This window comes from Ptychodera flava, chromosome 18 (assembly GCF_041260155.1).
Source record: "Ptychodera flava strain L36383 chromosome 18, AS_Pfla_20210202, whole genome shotgun sequence".
Taxonomy (NCBI): domain Eukaryota; kingdom Metazoa; phylum Hemichordata; class Enteropneusta; family Ptychoderidae; genus Ptychodera; species Ptychodera flava.
In genome coordinates this window covers 21,870,984-21,890,418 of record NC_091945.1, presented here as the reverse complement: position 1 = coordinate 21,890,418, position 19,435 = coordinate 21,870,984, and the positions used below count along the sequence as shown (strand labels likewise).

Genomic DNA, 19,435 nt, shown 5'->3' with positions numbered 1-19,435 from the left:
ACACACAGACACACACACACAGACACACACACAGACACACATATATATATATATATATATATATATATATATATATATATATATATATATATATATATATATATATATATATATATATATAAACAAATTACTTCAAGTACAAAGTAATGAAATCTATTACTTAAGTTTCAGGCATCTTGCAATATATATATATATATATATATATATATATATATATATATATATATATATATATGTATATATATATATAATATATGTATATATTAATATATGTATATATTAATATATGTATATATATATATATATATATATATATATATATATATATATATATATATATATATATATATACACAAACAAATTACTTCAAGTAAAAAGTAATGAAATCTATTACATAAGTTTCATGCATCCTGCATTCCTCAGAGATAGAAGGGAGGGCTTAGATATGGACTGTTTTGTTTGAAATGCTATACACAGATAGCTAGGGTAAAGTGACTGCTACGCTGACGAGTTTACCGCCAACCCTGGTCAATGTCCAAATGGCTGCCAATATGGTAAGTTTAGTTTCTTTTTCCCAGTCAATGCCAGGAAATACGTTTCAAAGTTAATTCTGTCGTTATTTTAAAGTAAAAACAAAAATTCCATCAATGTCATGTCAATGTCACCGCGCACCGCGGAGTTTGTTTACATATCACCAGGCTAATGACCGCGGGTCTAATGACTCCATAACGGCACTGTCAGTGGTGCTGTTGTGATTGTAAGCATGCATTAAGGCTGTGACAAAATACAACTTAAAACGGACTCTGTTTCTTAAGCAGATTTGAGCAACTGAATGTGATAATTTTTAGAAATAAATCATGCAGTTAAAACTTTGATCAAAATTAAATGGAGAGCACCAAGTTGGCAAGGATGACTGAAACATTAAAATAAGTGATTGCAAATATAGATCTTTATCTTTTAATCTCCAAATAAACAACAGCAACAAGAAACCTATGCCGATACCCCCCCCCCGGGGACAAATATGTGCACTGCCCTCTATGAACTCAACGTGAGTACGGCAAACCGGAAAACCCGGCCCGAGAGGAGACGACCAAAGATGATCTAGGCCCCTTGTGCTGATGATCAGAAAATCGCTCTTACATATTCACAAAACATGTAGCAAAAAACATTTAGGGAGCCGTCATTATTTACACCCTGGGGGTCGGACGAATTTCATCGGAAACTTTGAAATTTCGAGTACCCCCACTCTCACGCCAACCATGATGAATTTGAGTAAACCCTTCTCCCTAACACATAAATTTTGACTGCCCCCACTTAGAAAAGCTAAATATCGATACATGTATTTGTAAAATTTACAAAAATACGGCAATAGTAAAGACCTTTCAAATCCTGCTGTAGTCTGCTAGATTATCATCGGTTATCTCATGACGGTTGAAAAAGGTACAACCAACAAAATGAAATTCAATGTCAAAGCAAAATGTAGATATAAAAGCTCACGCGATAACCAGTATCCAACCATACAGCATTGTTTACTTTGGGAAGGGTATAATGACAGGGTTTTCACTACGATATCTGACAGGGCAGAATTTGAAAGTATAGGGGGAGAACATGCGGGAGGCTGAGGGGGAAAGCATCAGGGGGGCTGTCCCCTCTCTTGTGTGGACAATTTTTAGAAATAATTGATGTGTGCAATGGTGCAGTCTGGTGCAATTTGAGAGGTGTTGTCAGTTTGTATTTTTACTGAGTAAAACTGTTAAAACATCCCAAGGGAGAGAACACTAGAGAGCGGCCGGGTGTCCCCCCTCTTGCATTGAAAAATTTGAGAAATTGATGTGTGCAATGGTGCAGTCTGGTGCAATCTGAGAGGTGTCTTCATTTTGTATTGTTACTAAGTAAAACTGTTGGAACACCCCAAGGGGGAGAGCACGAGAGGGGGTTGTCCCCTCTCTCACATCGACAATTTTGAGAAATTGATGTTTGAAACGGTGCAATCTGAGAGGTGTTTCAATTCATTTTGCACCAAAAATTGAGTAACCCCCTTCTTTTTTTCCACATTTTGAGCAACCCCCCCCCCCTTCTAGCGTTCAACTGTTTGAGTGACCTTCGGCCGTAAATAATGACGGCTCCCTTAGGCCTAGTCATTTTGCACTAAGGGGTGATCATTTGATATCCTTTGGGGTCTAGAAGATTTAAGAGATTGCATTTTTTTTTTCGTACCTGATCCACTGTTCAATTTTTTTTTTCAATTTCTGATTACTGGTAACTTTTTTTCTTGTACACCTCACTTGGATACTTTTTTGACTAAGGAGGAGTTAGATAAGACTGTGCGGGACATCGTGAACAGCATCGTAGACTGTATTTGAGAAAAAGATAAAAATGTTTCCATACTGTAAATAGTGAAGTTCTACCTGTGAAAAGTTATTTAAATTTTTTAAAGTTTACTTACCGTTAAGCTATTAAAGTTCATTCAGTTCAAATTAAATATTTGTCATTGTCTGTTGATTTAAACCACACATCTGAAGTTTTTCATTGTTTTACTTTTATGACAACATGACAATAACGGTTTCTTTGTCATATGCATGCTTAGTATTTCCCATTTTTATGCAAATTCTTAATTATAGAATTCTTATTTATAATTAATAATGGAAAGGACCTCAGTTCAGTCGTGAACAATCAAAGATTTAATATGCTTTCATTATCTTATATTTACATCCAAAATTACATTGAGATATCAAAATCTAGTGGAAAGAAATAAGCTAACAAACAGGACAAGAAGTTTAAAAAGCCAAAAGTTGCTACACGTACTGACCACAATTATGCCCTTGGGATCAAGCTATATGAGGAAGACATTTAAATCTAAATATACCACTCCCCAAATGTATTTGGCCAAAGAACCATTGTGTGTCTGATACAGTCTTCAATTTGCTGATTGTTTTTGATTGTTTTTTTCTTTCGCCTTAGTGAGCCATCTTTTTTTCCTAAGCCTTCTCTGGCTGAATTTCTTTTCATTGACATTCGCTGGGAATTTTTTTTTTTTGAAATCTGCCAGACCCCCCCAAGATATGAAATGGTCTACCCCTACAATATTAAATATTGTGTCAATGCGACATATATAGCTTATGTTCAAAAGATTGTATCGAACAGACAGTGCACGTCAAAGAGCTTACCAGGAAACTACCTGCATTATGGATAGCTTCAATAATTGTAGTCCACTGAGCGCTACACAGTCACCATAACAGAAAAAGCCGGCCCGTGGGCGCTAGCTACAATTACTGCAGCTAAGGGATGGACTATTTGATCTTGAGAGGGGTGGTCACAATGATATTGTGAATTTTTTTTACAATTGTTAATTTCTAATTTTTTTTTCAAATGAGAAAAGCTGTGTTATTTTTTTTTTTTGAGTAAATTTTCAGATTTATAATTTTTTTTAGTTCGACACTGTCTAAAGATACAATGTACATCCATATCACTAGCGCAAATAAGATTATGTGCTGTAACCCCAACATACATATTGCCTAGTGATTTATATTGCTGATAGATTTCGCGAAATGTTGCAGATCATCTTGCGCACCGAATGTCAAACAATACTGCCTAATACTGGAACAGAAGGAAATGAAGAAGTGGTGGAATCAGAGACTGATTTTTGCACAACCAATGACAGTCCATCTGTCCATCAGATGTGGTGCAAAACACCTCAAGCGACCGCGCACTTGGGGAGTAGTTTTTTCAGATTACATCCTCTGAAACATGGTCTTCTTGGTCCTCAGTAGCTTTACTTCCTATGGTTTTGAAAATTGACTATTTGGGTTTCCTGGCTTCCCTTTCTACTGCATGGTGAAATGCCTACATTCACCCCACCATACATCATGCATATCTCATGATTTGCAATTAATATTTGTGTTTTTAGGGCAAATTTTGCCCTTATTTGATCAAAGCATCTATTTCTCTGTAGCAGCATGTCCAAATTGATTGGATGTGTATAGATGTGGTGAAATTTCAATATTTGTCTTTTTAGGGCAAATTATGCCATTTATGGTAAAAAAAAATCTGTATTCTCTGAAAGGGCTTGTTCAATTTCTTTGAAATTTGCTACATAAGTCCCTTGACAATATTTTATATAATGCTATTTTTTGTGGTAGAAAAATTCTTCAGATAATTGTCATTGAGCATTTGCTTCACACAAACGATTATTCGTGCAGATTTATTCAATATTTGCTTTACCGTTACAGAGAAACCTTCAAAGTTCAACCCGTTTGTGTGTTTTGTGTTGGGATTTGTTGGATAGATGTCATTCTACGTAGTGTATTGTTGAATGTAAAAAATTGTGTTGCTGTTCTTTTTAAGGCTGTTTTTTTTTGAGAAAAAAAATTGAAAATGCCTTTTTAAAAGCAAAATAATACATAATGACTTGATATGTTGTTTTCTCATTATTGACGTGTTTCTACGTGTTCACCCATTCTTGCATTCATCATTGCAATAAAATGCTGTAAAAAATGAACCTGATGTGGCCTGCATCTGTTCACCTTGATCTTAAAGGCAAATATAACTTTTGGTCTTGACAACCATACCATAGTTTCCATGTTTTACTTAGTGTACCTACTTGGTTTGTACGCAGGAAACAAGTAGAAAACAGGCTCTATTATTTTATAATTTTCAAGTGATCAAAATACAAAAGTCCTGAAAAGATAAGATAATCACAACTTTCAGTATAAGGGATACAGTCACTCTAAATGTATAAATTAAAATTAAAAATGTGCGTGGAGGTTGTACTAAATATACAGAAAGTTGCTTCCTGTCGGTAGGCCTAAAATCTGAAAAAAAAATCAAGATTTTTTAAAGACTTTACAGATTTTTTTTTTACGCATTTGTATTCTTATTTATTTTTTTTAAATTTTGCAGACTAGTTTGAAGATTTTTTCCTTAGCTTTCTGCTCTGAATTTTTTTTCTTCTGTTTTTGACCACCCCCCTCCCAAGATCTAATGGTCCGTCCCTTACCTGCTACGCTACACAAGGGATCCCGGAATCCGTCAGAAACTAACTCACTACTGCGCAAACTCAAAGGTAATGCGTTCAATAACTAGGAAAACCTGGCCTGGGTTGCTAAATTCTAAATGGGTTTGTATGAAATAGGAGAGACACGTGAGAAATTACTACAAATGACTTCATTTTTTGAAAATTCACCGACTTGAACCCAGTGTATGTTGAAGGGGCTTTTCGGTGACTGTTTTTGAAGTTATTTTTAGTTTTACCTCATTCCTGGTCTTGACAAAGCCAGCTGGTGCAAAATGACGCAGGGAACCATTGAGCTTACCAGAATGAGGCATTGTGGGAAATTTCAAACACCATGTAAAAACCAGGTAGATTTATTCTAAGCGAAATCGCGAAACACTGAACTGAACAGTGATCTAGGAAGCCTGAGCGAGAAGAATTCTGTGCAAAATTGCTCGATTCCGGCGGAAACTTTCCCACTTTTCGGTCATTAACACAGTCTGAACATCTCCTAAGGATTCTAGGCTGTCATCGTACCCAGGAATCTCACCAGTCGGGGAATATCGTCAAGTTTGTTGACAAACGAACGGTTTGGATTGATGGCGCGGAGGACTGCAACGGAATCAACTTCCGCAAAATTTACCGAGCGGCGAATATCTATGCAAGCTAGACACCATCAACGACCGTACAGCCACCCGAGAAGCATTTTTAAAAACTGTGTAGCTTAAATTGCACCATTGTAGTCACAATTGTCAAGCATTTACATAATTTTATCAAGTTTTGTGGTTTTGTGTGCGTGACACTAGTCTCGTCCGACGCCTTTTGTGTACATCAGCTGACCTGATCAAAGCACAAACGTACGTTAAATTTTGACCTCGCATCGAAAGTTAAAAGCAGCCCAACATGAAGTTGTTAGAGAATCCGAAGCTTGAAGCGATTAGTGATGCCCTTTCAATCGAAACAGGAGACAGCAAGATTTTCGGAAGGTATGATCGGGTGGTGCCGATTGCTTCTTTAGCATTGTTTACTGTCAGTGTCAGTTAATGAGTTATGCCAGTGGACAATGGCTGTTCTCCCTTTTTGTGGATCTGAAGGTCACACAGTTCATTCCTTGCAGCATGAACTTTTGACAATATGCTATTGCGTTCATGTTCATGGCTTTCGAGGTTGCATAATTCTTCACGACAACGGTAAAGCATTCGACCTGGCCTTTAAAAATTGCCCAGTTTGTCTGCTGATCGATATTGCTATGCATACATAATTATGTAAACAAACTGGCTTCTTTGCATGTATAGTGTTCAACCATGGAGCTAATTTTTAGCTCCATGGTTCAACTGACTCTGAAAAGACTAGTTCAACTAGACTTAATTGTCAATATACAGTACATGTATAGGAAGACGCACGATGAACAAATTTTCTCCACTATTATGTGGGAAGTTATTTCCAAGTCGAGCTGATTATTTTGATATCAAATGCATGAAATACTCATTGCATTTTCCCCCTTTATAGTTTTAGAGTCAAAATATATGTAGGGACCGAATTGATGAATTGTTACACAGCCAGCTAGTGCTATGAAAAGCATTTCAAACAAGTTCATAGAGAATGTATATCCTGAGAATTTGTGTAAGTTCATGGGTTCAAAATCATGTGCTGTCCAAATGCATATTGCAGATACAGTCGTCGGAACTGCACTCAAAGATTGTATGCACCCATATGAAAAATGAAAACACTGTATCCAAGGTGCGATGGTGATTGATGAAAGTTAAAACATGTCTGTCACAATCTATATCGTATAATTAAATGTTGTCGCTATGATGATGAGGTGCATCTAGATAGCATGCACGAAATACGTTGTTTGTAAACAAGAACCTCGCACAGGTGCAGTTCCGCTGACCGTTTACCTTTAGCAACCAACCAGACTTTTATTTTAGAAAGTGAGCAGATTGAAATTATATTGATTATATTGAAATTTGTTTCAAGTATCTTTCATTTTTCACATAAAATTTAAAATCTTACCATCTATGAGTGACCATTTAGAGTAATAATGGATGCTGATTTGTTCAAAGATAAAAGCAGCTCTCAGGCAGTGAGGATAACATCAAGAATATCACTTCTTTCCTAACATTTCAAGGAGTATCTATGAAGAAATTTAGTCTATAAATAATGAACAGGATTCGGCTTGGATGTACTACTATTGTAGTGATGTGTAAACAGGGATGAATCCTGCCCTCAATGGATACTAGTACTTTGTATTTAATTAACCCTTTGAAAGCCATAAGTCAATTTTTGTCACATTTCTAAAATATAACAAAGACAACTTTTCTCATGTCTTGACAATTTTTTTCAGAATTTCCCCAAAATTTTGATCAAAAACTGTAGCCATGAAAAGTTATATGGAAAGTTATGTCCATTTGATCCAAAATTATCTAAAAATTTACAGAAAAAATTCATACAATTGGGAATCTGAATGCACAAAAATTTTTGTGGGAAAAAATACAGCACTCAAAGGGTTAATATGCATTTCTCGTCGGAGTTCAGGATATAAGGTTCTTAGAACTTCAAAGAGTAACTGAGCTAATGTAGGCAGTTACATTCAAAATAGAAAAATATATGAAATCACCACACCTATCAAATATTATGGGCTAGGTTTATGATAAGCTTGATAGATAGTGTTTTCAAGAAGACGCATTCCGTTGATGAAGATAAATATAGATCAAAGTCAAAACAAGTGATAAAGTTTCAGTGTTTACAACTAGTCAAGAAAGTTTCAATCATTATGAATGAGATTGAGCTGTATGTTTTGCTTTTACGGAACTTCTGCCAAAAACAGTTTACTACCAAAATCGACAGTTTTGCACCATGACAGAAACTGTTTTGCCATCAGGTGTATGAAAGATAGCTGTCCATATAGATGACGAACATGTACCATCAGTGACCTAGATATGAATCAGTGAAAGGTTACTGTGTACACGCTGTGCAAGTATATCAAATTCCACCTAACACACTGAGTGAACTTAAAAAAAGAAGCAACAAACAAGGATTTTGTCCTGTATTTTCTTTCCTTAGAGTCGAGAGCTACTCTTGTAAGATGGCTGGAAATGACAAGCGTCTTTTCAAGATCATGAGCACTGAAGGGCAGTCACCACATGATCTGCAAGCCCTGTCTCCACCACAAACACAAATGTCACTCAGTCCAAGTCGACAGTACAGCAGAAGTACCGGTGATGAAGGAGAGGGCCCCCTGTGTGATACATGCAGTAGAAAAATGTTGTTCTACCTTACGTCAACATTAAATGCATCTTTTCACCCAGACTATGATTTCAGGTAATAATAACCCCCACCCTACATGGTAACCCCCTCACATCCAAAGGCCTAGAATGCAAACTTTTGCTGGTAGAGGAATTATTATTCTAATGACCATACTGTACATGATTAACTATTTATGCTTAATTTAACTGAATCATACACGTTAGGTATTCAAAAATTCAGCTCATGCCAGAGGGGTTTTGTGCAGCAACAAGATGTTTTTGCTGAATCATCAGATATCAGGATTTCCTTATGCAGTGGTCAGAATTTGATTTTATAAAGATCATGTGCAATGCCAACTAACTTCATTAAAACTTGAACGAAGAAATTGTCAGTATATTGATCACCAAGTGTCATCTTTGTTCTTTGACATCACCTGCATTGTTATATGTGACTGAAAATTAAACACTGAATATTCTGTACTAGAGTGCTGGGTGACATACCATACTTGTACTTGTGTTTGACAAAATGTTTTCACTTTACATACTACTGGAAATTTGAATGTGATAGATAATTAATTAACATGCATACAAATAAGTTTTCTGCAAATTTCATTGTTACATGTATGTTTTGTTTTTGTGCCAACAGTGAAGCCAAGAGCCACGAGTTCAGCCGTGAGCCGAGCCTTCAGTGGGTAGCCAATGCCATTGACACCAATCTCTTCGCCGCTGGTGGTGAAGCCTATACAGCTTTACAGCCAAAACTGTGGACTGCCATCAATGACGAAATCTCACTGGACAGCTGTGAATTCTACAGGTAAGATTGTCATTCGTGTCAGTCTCCTGATGACTCAGAAATGGAAATACCAACAGATTTCAAAGTTTCTGTCTATTAGAGGTTTCGTTAAATATTCAGACAATTGTGTTGATGTGTAGCCAAGGCTAGTTGAAGAGCATAATCAAAAGCCTATCTCAATTAAAGATATAACGTATGAATTCCACAGGGGATTTTCAGTGTTACCAACGTTACTATGGAAAGAAATTTTTTCTTCTGCTATGTAGAGCAAACTGTTGTATTTTTATCTTGTATTTAGGAGCTTACATCTTAACTGATATTTTACAGATATAAACATGAACTCTTTTATATCATAGTTGCTCTATTTATGACAAGCTTGTGTTAGATTACACTCTGGTCAAACTTATGTTGATGTGTGCCACCATATATTTTAATATGTAGTGTATATATAGTTCAAGGTCTATTAAAATGTACCTAATATTTAAAAGCTTCGAATTTAATACATGTATGTGTTTTGCAAGAACAGCTACAGAAGTTGTGATGACAAATATTTTTCAAATTAAAAAAGACCGTGTTCACATGAAGAGACAAAATTTGATTGATGCTGCATGCATAAATCTGATGTAGTGATCATATGGGTCCTCTGCATGCATTCTAACAATAGGACATTGTCAGCTGTTCAGGCTTTGATTGTTAATGATCCTAGTTGGTGACGTGTTTACCATACAGTTTGAGGGCATGTCGATGGTTTGTCGGATGGTCATATTCCTTCATTAATTAAACCAAAAATGTCAAAAATCTTGATTAGATGCCAGAACTAGCAGTTTATCTACTTCCACTAAGGTGACCATTAATTTGAAATAAGGTGCAGTGCTGTTCAAGCTGACATTGTAGCATATTATATAATAGCTTTGTTAATACCAGTGAATTTTGTGACATCATCCCACCAGATTATTACTGATAATGTGTATGATTATCCAGTATTGTGGGCCCATATGTTTTCTACATCTACAAATTCACTGGCATTGCCAAAACTATAAAATGATAGCAAAAATCTACCCTTCCCAGCCCATAATGAACTCATGCATACGTTGCTTCGCCTTGTACTTATGTAGAGCATAGTTTGCCTTCATCCACTATGGGCCAGGAGAGGTACATAATTACTGGACTTAAATAATTGTTTTGAATTGATGTTTGGTTTTGCAAAACTTGGCGTAGTGCTAAAATTTTCACAAAAATGACTAAATGGCAAAAGAAGTGATCCAAAATCTGTACTCACACTATTTAGCCCTCAGGATCGACATGTATCTATAGAGGAAACGTTAAAATGTTCATACTCAATTCTCTCAGCAGCTTCATGAACACCTCAAATATATTTCACATCACAATATTTTTAGTAAAATTTATATTAAGTGTGCAATATGAAAGGGATTTATTCATATAGTGTTCTTGCCCCTTATATTATTTCAATGTGGCATACTCTAGTTATGATCTTCATGTTTTTTTGTAACTAAGAGATTTCATGTAAATCATGAATCAACCTTTCACATCTCCCATCACAAGATGTTGCTTTAATACCAGATTATGGACTTTGCATTTCATTTGAAATTTATCAGTTACTGCATTTCATCAGAAACCTTATCGCTTACCAACATGCTTTTTTAAATTCTTCAGTTTTTGTCATACAGTACTTGTAAATCTATGAACCACATACCAGTCAAGATGAATGGACTGGTTGTAAACTGAAAATATGTGACAATGATTTTGTGGTGCTTATGTAACAGAGGAGAATGGCTCATTGGGTAGACTATACAGGCAGTTCATTGCAATAGCGCTATTCACGGTTACAGGTGTGTTACTAAATATAGCTGTACGCGCGCGACATCGGACACGCAGCTTGAAATGCGGACAAATTTTATCAGTGTTGCATACATGGCTGTTTTGGCAGCTTGTACTCTGAGTTGTGAATATGTTTTTTAGTATTCACTGTTACACTAGCAGTCGCCCTCTGAGATGTATTTTCGTCGTTCTTGCATGCGTAATTTTCAAAAGCGTAATCTAAAAATGCGGACAAATATTTATTTTTGCATATTAATGAGAGAACAGTGACGTAAACTGTGAACAGCCCTATTATAGTGTGAAGTGTTTATTGTAAAAGATGTAAAAACTTTAATCAAAATCAGGAAGAGAAGAGATAAAATGACTCAAAACGTGTCTCTGTAGTGTTATACTTAACATTTTTCAGTGGTTTGAACAATCGCATTCTTCCACTTCCACAAACAATAAAAGCACTACTGTAACGGGTCATAGATTTTCCCCCTGTGTATGACACTGTTTAGAATTTATCTTTGATTTGACGTAATTCAGAATCAAATAACACATGAGTCTGAGCAATGTTCTATATCCAGAACCACTGGGTTCAAAGTGGCCGCGTACAAAGTACGCCTACGTGTGATTAATGTACAAAGCTCTGTTCCTCAGTTTGTTTCAGTTCTCCAAAAAATATTTGTGACACCCTGGTGACATAAGTAACCCATAAGAGTTAGAAATTTTCAACATACTTCTGTTTTGCTTCGATGAATGAGTATAGATTGATCAGAGGTCATACCCATGGCAACTGTAACAATACAAATTCTTTAGCTGCAATGATTGTAGTCTGTGGGCCGCGTGCTGGCTTTTTCTGTCATGCTAGCTGCATAGCTGGCCTGTATAGAGCTACAATTCTGGACCATTTAAATTGCAGAAATTTTGCCCAGCAGATCTGCTTGGCACATAACAGAAATGGTCGCATGGGCAGGGAAGTTTTCATTATTGAAAGTTCATGGTAGTCTTGCTTTCTGGCCATAAGCGATGCCATATTTTGCGGCTGTAAGTGCATAGTTTTGACTAAAAAAGGACGGTTTAATGTGGCACATTTGGTGTGATCTTTCCATTGTGGAAGGTGGTGGCAGATTTTGAAGGAAAACCCTACTCAGAGTCATTAACCATAATTGCACTGTCAACATTGCACCGTTAAATATAATGTGTTGTGCTGCTGAAGTATACCCTGCCTTTTTCAATACTTCAGGGGAAATGCACCTGTTTGACCACAGAAAACATAGTAATGAAAACTTTATAAATAGCTAACATTAATGTACTATAATTTTACAGCTACAATCCAGACCTTGAGTGTGATCCTTACGGTGAAGAGGGTATTCTCTGGTCTTTTAACTATTTCTTCTACAACAAGAAATTGAAACGAATCCTGTTCTTCACCTGCCGTGCGATCAGGTAAGCTTTTTTGAACATGAGCATCATCGTTCAAGAAACAAGAAACAGCAATCCATGTCCTAATATCATGTTACAGAAGTTACAATTAACAAGCGTGCTTCAAGTTGCTGGAATAGTACATCCATAGTTCTCTCAAACCATTGTAAACCAATCATTAAGGTAATATGCACTTCGAAAGTGAAAGACTTAAACGTTTGCTCAGACTTTCCTTAAGGAATCTTTCAACCATTCTCTTTCAAAATCAAGAATAAAAATCGAGGGTCTCGTGCAAATTTTGGTACTAGAGAAACAAATAACTAAAAATTTACTGATATTTAAAATTCAAAATGGCTGCCATCCCTGTGTTAAGTGTATGGAGAAAAGCTTAATTTTTGAATTTCGAAAAACTAAGCCTGTGAAAAGTTTTCTTACACCAAGAGCTTTAAAATGAACCCTACAAGTGGTGTATCAGAAAAAAACTGTCAAAGTTTGAGAGTTTGAATGTCTGTCCTTGAGGCACATTCTACCTTTAAGACAAACATGCTAACATGCTTTTGTATTCCAACGAGTTTGAATCTGTACTCAGTTGGTTATAAGGTGTAAGGTCCTCAATGTTTACTCTGTTTCTGAAGGGTAGCAAAACAAGGGAAATTGTCGTATTTCATTGAGAAGATAGGCCCTGTGCCACCCACCTCTGATAACACTGTTTCTAATTGTAATGTTACAGTAGTGTAATACTGCTAGTAAACAGGGGCAAAAGTTCAAAAACAGGTCTGCTGAACTCTTCACCTATTATTATTTCAATTTATTATATGGCAGTTCAGGCCATTGGGAAAGATGTGTGTTTTGCATTACCAGTAACCTGCCTTCCACCAATGAATTAGAATAATCACTAACTTTTTTCATTGCTCTTTCCTGTGTTCAATTTTGCTCACGGTTGCCTAAAAGAGATTACAAAATTTAACATTTAGACACAATTGTCGAAAAAGTAGAATAAGGTGTGGTGTCAAATCGTAAATAAAAGCACTCTGAAAATACTGTATTTCAAAAGAATAGGTTAAACTTATGACCCGGTCACTTTACTCAGCTTTATCTGACATCCACTAATTACTTTCATGACATATAATCGCCCTCTTACATGAATCATTAATTTTTGCATAGTGGTGTTTTCAGTGCCATTCAGGCTTCAATGTGTTTTCTCATCGATGAAATTCCAGCTGCTCTATGAATTAATTATGAAAATAGATTACACTTATTGCCATGTCGCTTTCAACACTTGTTGTCAGGGAACCTATTCAATAAAATATTTTAGAAGGTCAACTATTTACATAACTCAGTATTTCAGTTTACGTACCTGTGAATGTACTCATTACGGTTGTTAAATTTAAATATCATATTCATAATTGGTTTAATTTTGTTTGTACAGCTCCACAGCCAGCAGGTCAGCTGGAGATTCCGGCATAGGTCAAGACCTTGGTGCAGGGTTTGATTATGATGGGGAGGATATGGAAGATGACTACGAAGATGAAATGGATGATGTTACTTTTTCCTCACAGGAAAGGTGAGCATTGCTTTACAAATACATTATACTGTTTTATTATACGTCATGTTATCAATAAGGGGGTAAGAAGATTATCAATAGAGCATTACAAGATCTAGGGACACTTTAGTATTCAGTGTTTGCCAAATAAATGAAATTTTGTTAGAAAGTGTGTTATGTATACAGTGCAACTGAAATAATTGTTGTAAGCTGTGTGCCTTGCTATACCTATTTGCGCATCCAGTGAGTTGTTGGTAAAGCTGTACTCTGTATATGACGTGTTAACTATTCCATGTCGCAGGACAGTGTTTTTAAATACCACAGTCAAGCAAAATGTCATAAAGTCTGCCACCACATGGAAAATTGTCAATTTGTTTTCTCATTCGTCAACAACAGGAGATAGGAACAAGCGCTTACATTTTGTGCAGTTCTATCATTCAATCAGCACTTATTGTGATTTTATATATGCTTTTGTATTTTATTTCATGGCACAGAAATTCACATTTTTAAATTTTTATAGATGCATACCTAGTTTTCTCATATTTGTTAAAAACTATTGATGATATTTATTCATTCTAGCAAATCCCTCCGACTATTCCAGGAGTTATGCTTGTATTGCATACAGGGTACCTGATTCTCCTTGCATGTTCACAACCTACCTGTATATGTTACAAAGTTTCAACTGGACCCCACAGTGTGTTGTTCAGGCATTTTGCACCACTGTGTAAACTACAATGTTGCTAATTCTGTCTGCTGTTTTTTCGTACAACTGCAGGGTGACACCATTGCTGTTCTGATGTCGCATACAGGCCATGGAGCTCTCAGAGTGGATGTGAATATTACCTTCACTGAGGTTCGCCAAGACAAATCATACGCATCCCGGATTTGATGAGAGAGGTCCGCCATTTACTCGGAAGAACACACTTTTTGAAGCCATTCAATCCTTCCCAAAACACACTCATTCCACTATGTACAATTTATTTTCCGCCCATCCTAATAACCTGTCTACCCATAAGCAGTGTTTAATGGAATAGTCCTACAGAGAGTTTGGCAATTGTACATACAGGGTCCCTAAGCTCCTTGAAAGTCGTTGAAATTCCTCGAATTCTAAAACCTCTTTGAACGTTCTGAAAAATCCTCAAAAATGAGAAACGTCCTTGAAAATTGATAATCCACCCACAGTTTTCAAAAATGATAAGATGATCAGTCATGATATCGTAAAAATGATATCTTGAAAATGGTATTTTGGAGCTCAATAAGTCCTCGAACATTGCAGAACAAAGTCTTTGATTTTTCAGCGGCTATGGAAGTACAGACCCTAATACCCTGTACATATTAGCCAAGGGAAAGAATACTTCCCTTAGGTGGGGCAGGAAATTGGCTGTTGAATCACGTATACAATACAGCCAGGTCAGCTCAACATTGGACATATAATAAGTATCTGTCAAATGACTCATACTATAAGCTGTGTGGGCATATACCGAGTACATGTTATATTACACGTATTCCAATGAGCACAGAACATTTTTAATAGGGAATTTCCCCTTTTACCTTAAAAGCCATTTAATCCTGTACAGACCCAGCAAGTTTATACTTGGCCTATGAGGTGTTAACAGATTCTAGTTTTGCTCCGCACAGACTGTATGCAGCAGAACTTGATCTTTTTAATGACACGTGCTGGCAGAACTTGCACCAACATCTGAAACATGGCAGCATATCACTGCTGCATAAAAGAACCAATAGAATTGCACACTTCCTCAAAACCAAGAGAGGAGTGAGCATCGTGTTGCCTGGCTTTGTTGAAAGTCATTGCTAGTGTTGTTTCAATGTGGCTGTGCAGGTTGGCAATTCATGGTAAATACTGTGCTATGGGTGTGAGCAGTTATCCACCCACCATGGTACATGCTGGAGATATTATTGACAGAAGCACAGAGGATGGTACAGGTATTCATCAACAAGGTGCTTGGAAGAGAAACATGAATTTTTAACAGTGAACAGAAATGCCCATCTCTGTTGATCAGTTTACGATTGTAAAACTGCAACCAATTCTGTGCCAGGGCCCTTTGTGTGATAAATCATGAATGTCCTTCCAGTGCAACCCAACTCCAAAATGGACTCTTGAACCAGTGGGTAGACAGCGTTATAAGGGGACCCCCATATCTTACCCAGAGAACTTTTAAGAAACATATTTCAGTTTTTTTGTTGGCAGTTTTTTCTTTTCAATCACCATGGAAAGTTGTCATAGGAAAGCTAATACAAAGTGTAAGTGTACTTCTAAAAAATTACAAAATAACTTATAAACTATTTCAGTCTTGTGATTGGTTTGAAATGTATATTATGTTATAATTTACATTTTTAAATGTGTAAGATGCATGCTATATGGTTACAGCTAAAATGAGTTTCTTTGAACATTTGGCCTTTGGAAGAAGCTGTAGCTTACTATACAGGATTTGATTATGCATGCATTCTCAAATAGTGTAACTGTCCTTTTAACCCTTTCATCACCATGGTTTGTCCCAATTCTATTTTTTTTTATGGTAAAATTGGACCTCCATACTACAAAATGGGGATGAACAGGTTGAAAGTTTAGATGTCAATCCATTTGAATATGCAGAAGTACAATCCAGTCTGTCAACCCAGAACTTTACAGGCATGTGATATTTTTGAATTCAAACTAAGTAATACAGTGGTTCTCCTAATTTTTCACATCCTGGCACAGCATTTTTTTTCAATAGCAGTGTTGTCAATCAGTTCAAGTATTGTGTGTTTTTGATTTTTCATCTTTTTCTGTTGTAGTACTGTAAATAATGACTTTGTGAATGCATGGTTGAAAGTTAGTCTCAAAGTTTCACAAAAACTTCACTGACATGCACTGTAAAAACAATTATTACTCCAGAGTCTAAAATATGACCATGACAAATCGTACACTTTATCTTATTGTTCAACTTGATTATGTTAAAAAAAAACCGTAAAAGTTATTTTTTAGGTTTTTGTAAAATCTCTTTTTGTGTCATCTTTTATGTTATTTTATTGTTAGTAGGGGGAACTTGTACAGTTTTGAAAATCTTCTAAAAAACAACATGAGAGTTTAAATTGTCTTGACAGTTGAGAGAGTACCTGTATTGACGTCATAAATGTAAGTTAGATGGCTCGCAGGAAGATGCCTATTGAAGTGTAACATTTGAAACTTATTATTGTTTGTGGTGTGTGACGTTTTGTGTAAATTATTTCAGTATTGTATAATGTTGAAAGTAACCATGGTCAGTTTGTACAGCTTTATGTGAGAATACAGATGTAGGTTTTAGTTTTATACATGGTACATTTTTTTGAAGTGTTCATTCTTTCAAATGGAACACCACATACAAAAACATTCATGATATATTTGTCCTAAGTGGTGTTTGCTGGAATATACCAAACGAAGGAAGGTTTTCTATTGGAAACAATATGCATACAAACACCCTGTACATACTGAACGTTGATGGTCAGTGTTTTGCATGTGTTTTGCCATAGACATAAGGAAAAAAAATTCCCAATGTTTGTGGTTTTGCCTATCACTTAGTGTTACAGAAACTCTTCAGACTTTCCACTTTACCATTATCAACATGTAAATGCCTTTGTTAGGCTGATTGTAAACCTGGGTGGGAACCCCCCCCCCCAAAAAAAAACAAAAACAAACCACATTTTACAGGTCAAGGGGTTAAATTTTACTCTGAAAATTAATACACTGGTAGTTTGTTGAAATGGGTAAAGGAAATGGTCAGTCTTTTTAATAGTGTATTGGATGTGAATAAACATTGCTCTGAAAGATTTTTTGGGAGGTCCACAATAGAAATATGTTTGATGCTATTTGGATATTTATAACCTTGAGGATGGATGGTAAAATGACATCCATCAAAGTTAAGCGGTCTTTTAAATTTTATCAACAATATATGAACTCCTTTTACTGTTTTAAGGTTGCAAACAAGTTGTTTATTTCATTTTTGAAATTTGATGTGTAGTATTTGTTTACAGTGTGAGTTGTTTTGCTTGCATGCCCGTTTCATGTATTCAAGGCTGTTTGATTTGAATTTCCACAATAATGCAGAACAGCTTGTGAAATGCTGATATATGGAGGAATTGTTACATCTGTGATACATCACGATGTGTATGCAGAAAAGCTCAAAACTACCATGTGTAGTTCAACAGAATTATCAAATCTGCGATACGTCACGTAGAATTTCAAGATATGTAAACAGAAAAGCTCAAAGCTAAGCCGTGTGTGGTCCAGTGATTCGGAGGCTGTTTTCAGGGATCACCAGTAGGGCTTGGTCTACCGGGTATATTGACTAACAGATCAAGAGTATACCATCCAGCATAAGCTGAAAGATCTGAAAAGCACCCATATTTGTACCTTTAAAAACTTGTGAAAGTGCCAGACAGCAAAACCAATGTAGACATCTGTGCAAAGTATGATTTAATTGAAAAATTTTCTTCCTCCCAGTCTGAGAATCTGATATCAACTGTCTGAGATATTACAAACACCATACGGACGAACGTTATAGTTGGTGCTGGCACTTTTGTGAGTGATTAAGTTTGATCTATAAATTGAAAATGAGATACTGTCATTGTTACATGATTGCTTTGGGTGAGACTTTACCAGATGCATTGGCAATCAAGTGTATATAGGAAAGAGATAAAAATCCCAAAAGGAGCAATGTTTTAAGCATTGATGAACACCAAGAGCTAACACAGTGTTGTGTATATATACTGAGTGACTTCAAGCTTTGCGTTGTATATATAATCCTGTTACTGGAGTGTTCTGCCATTGCAATGGCAAAACAGATGTTTTTGTACATTTCAAATAAATTTGACGTTTCTTCTACCCAGGTCAACAGCTTGTGTGTGGTATCTTTGTTCAAACTCTATTCCTCCTTTTCTTCTTCCTCTTCTTATAATTATTATTATCTAGCATGTCAATGAAGAACATACTATCATCCGCACAGAGTCACTTGCATATGGCAAATTTAAGGATTCTTTCTGTGTGTTGTCTCTAGCTTTGTAACCATTCATCAAATATTGTATTCCGACTATTTGTTTCTGATTTTGTTTCTAAATTTTGATGCAGTTTGTATGACCAGAATTGTAGCTACTATGGACTATGGTCTGTAGAAGCTAGTAGGCTAGGTATTTGTCTGGCAATTGTATTATGTATCATGTCCATGTACTGAAATACTGAAATATTTTGAGATGAGAAGTGCATGTACTTGGAAGCAATTTGTCATTGATGTAACTTCAGATGAAATTTTATGAAAAATTCATGCACGCAATCATATGCACTTTCAGTGATCCCTTTCCAGTAATGTACATTTACATTTGAAATTAGATATGCATGTATTGTTTACCATATGGATAGATAGATATACACACATAATGTAAGTGTCATCTTTGGCATTCATAGGGAACACAATGCATTAAACCTACAAGATGCACTGTGGGACACAGCTATTACATGGTTTTGAAAAGTTTCTAAATTCTGTAAACAACACATTGAAAAAATTGTATTACTTTCAAAATTAGCAAATGTAAAATGTGCCCCCCCCCCGGGGCAAAATGTGACCCTCTACAAGGGCGGGTTT

At 36.0% G+C, this 19,435-nt stretch overlaps 1 protein-coding gene across 1 annotated transcript; it reads left to right on the top strand.

Moving 5' to 3' along the window:
- The first annotated feature begins 5,345 nt into the window (after positions 1-5,345).
- On the top strand, positions 5,346-18,691 carry LOC139117155 (repressor of RNA polymerase III transcription MAF1 homolog). The gene is made up of 6 exons (XM_070680023.1): positions 5,346-5,976; positions 8,057-8,314; positions 8,885-9,052; positions 12,182-12,301; positions 13,707-13,841; positions 14,596-18,691. Exons 1-6 carry the CDS (start codon positions 5,894-5,896, stop codon positions 14,615-14,617), a joined length of 786 nt encoding a protein of 261 aa, XP_070536124.1. The 5' UTR covers positions 5,346-5,893; the 3' UTR covers positions 14,618-18,691.
- Positions 18,692-19,435: the final 744 nt, after the last annotated feature.

Excerpts from the sequence above, each read along its gene's own strand:
- LOC139117155 (XM_070680023.1), top strand. The coding sequence starts at position 5,894 with ATGAAGTTGTTAGAGAATCCGAAGCTTGAAGCGATTAGTGATGCCCTT. Across the intron at positions 5,977-8,056 it reads GACAGCAAGATTTTCGGAAG|AGTCGAGAGCTACTCTTGTA; the intron begins GTATGATCGGGT and ends TTCTTTCCTTAG. Across the intron at positions 13,842-14,595 it reads ACTTTTTCCTCACAGGAAAG|GGTGACACCATTGCTGTTCT; the intron begins GTGAGCATTGCT and ends GTACAACTGCAG.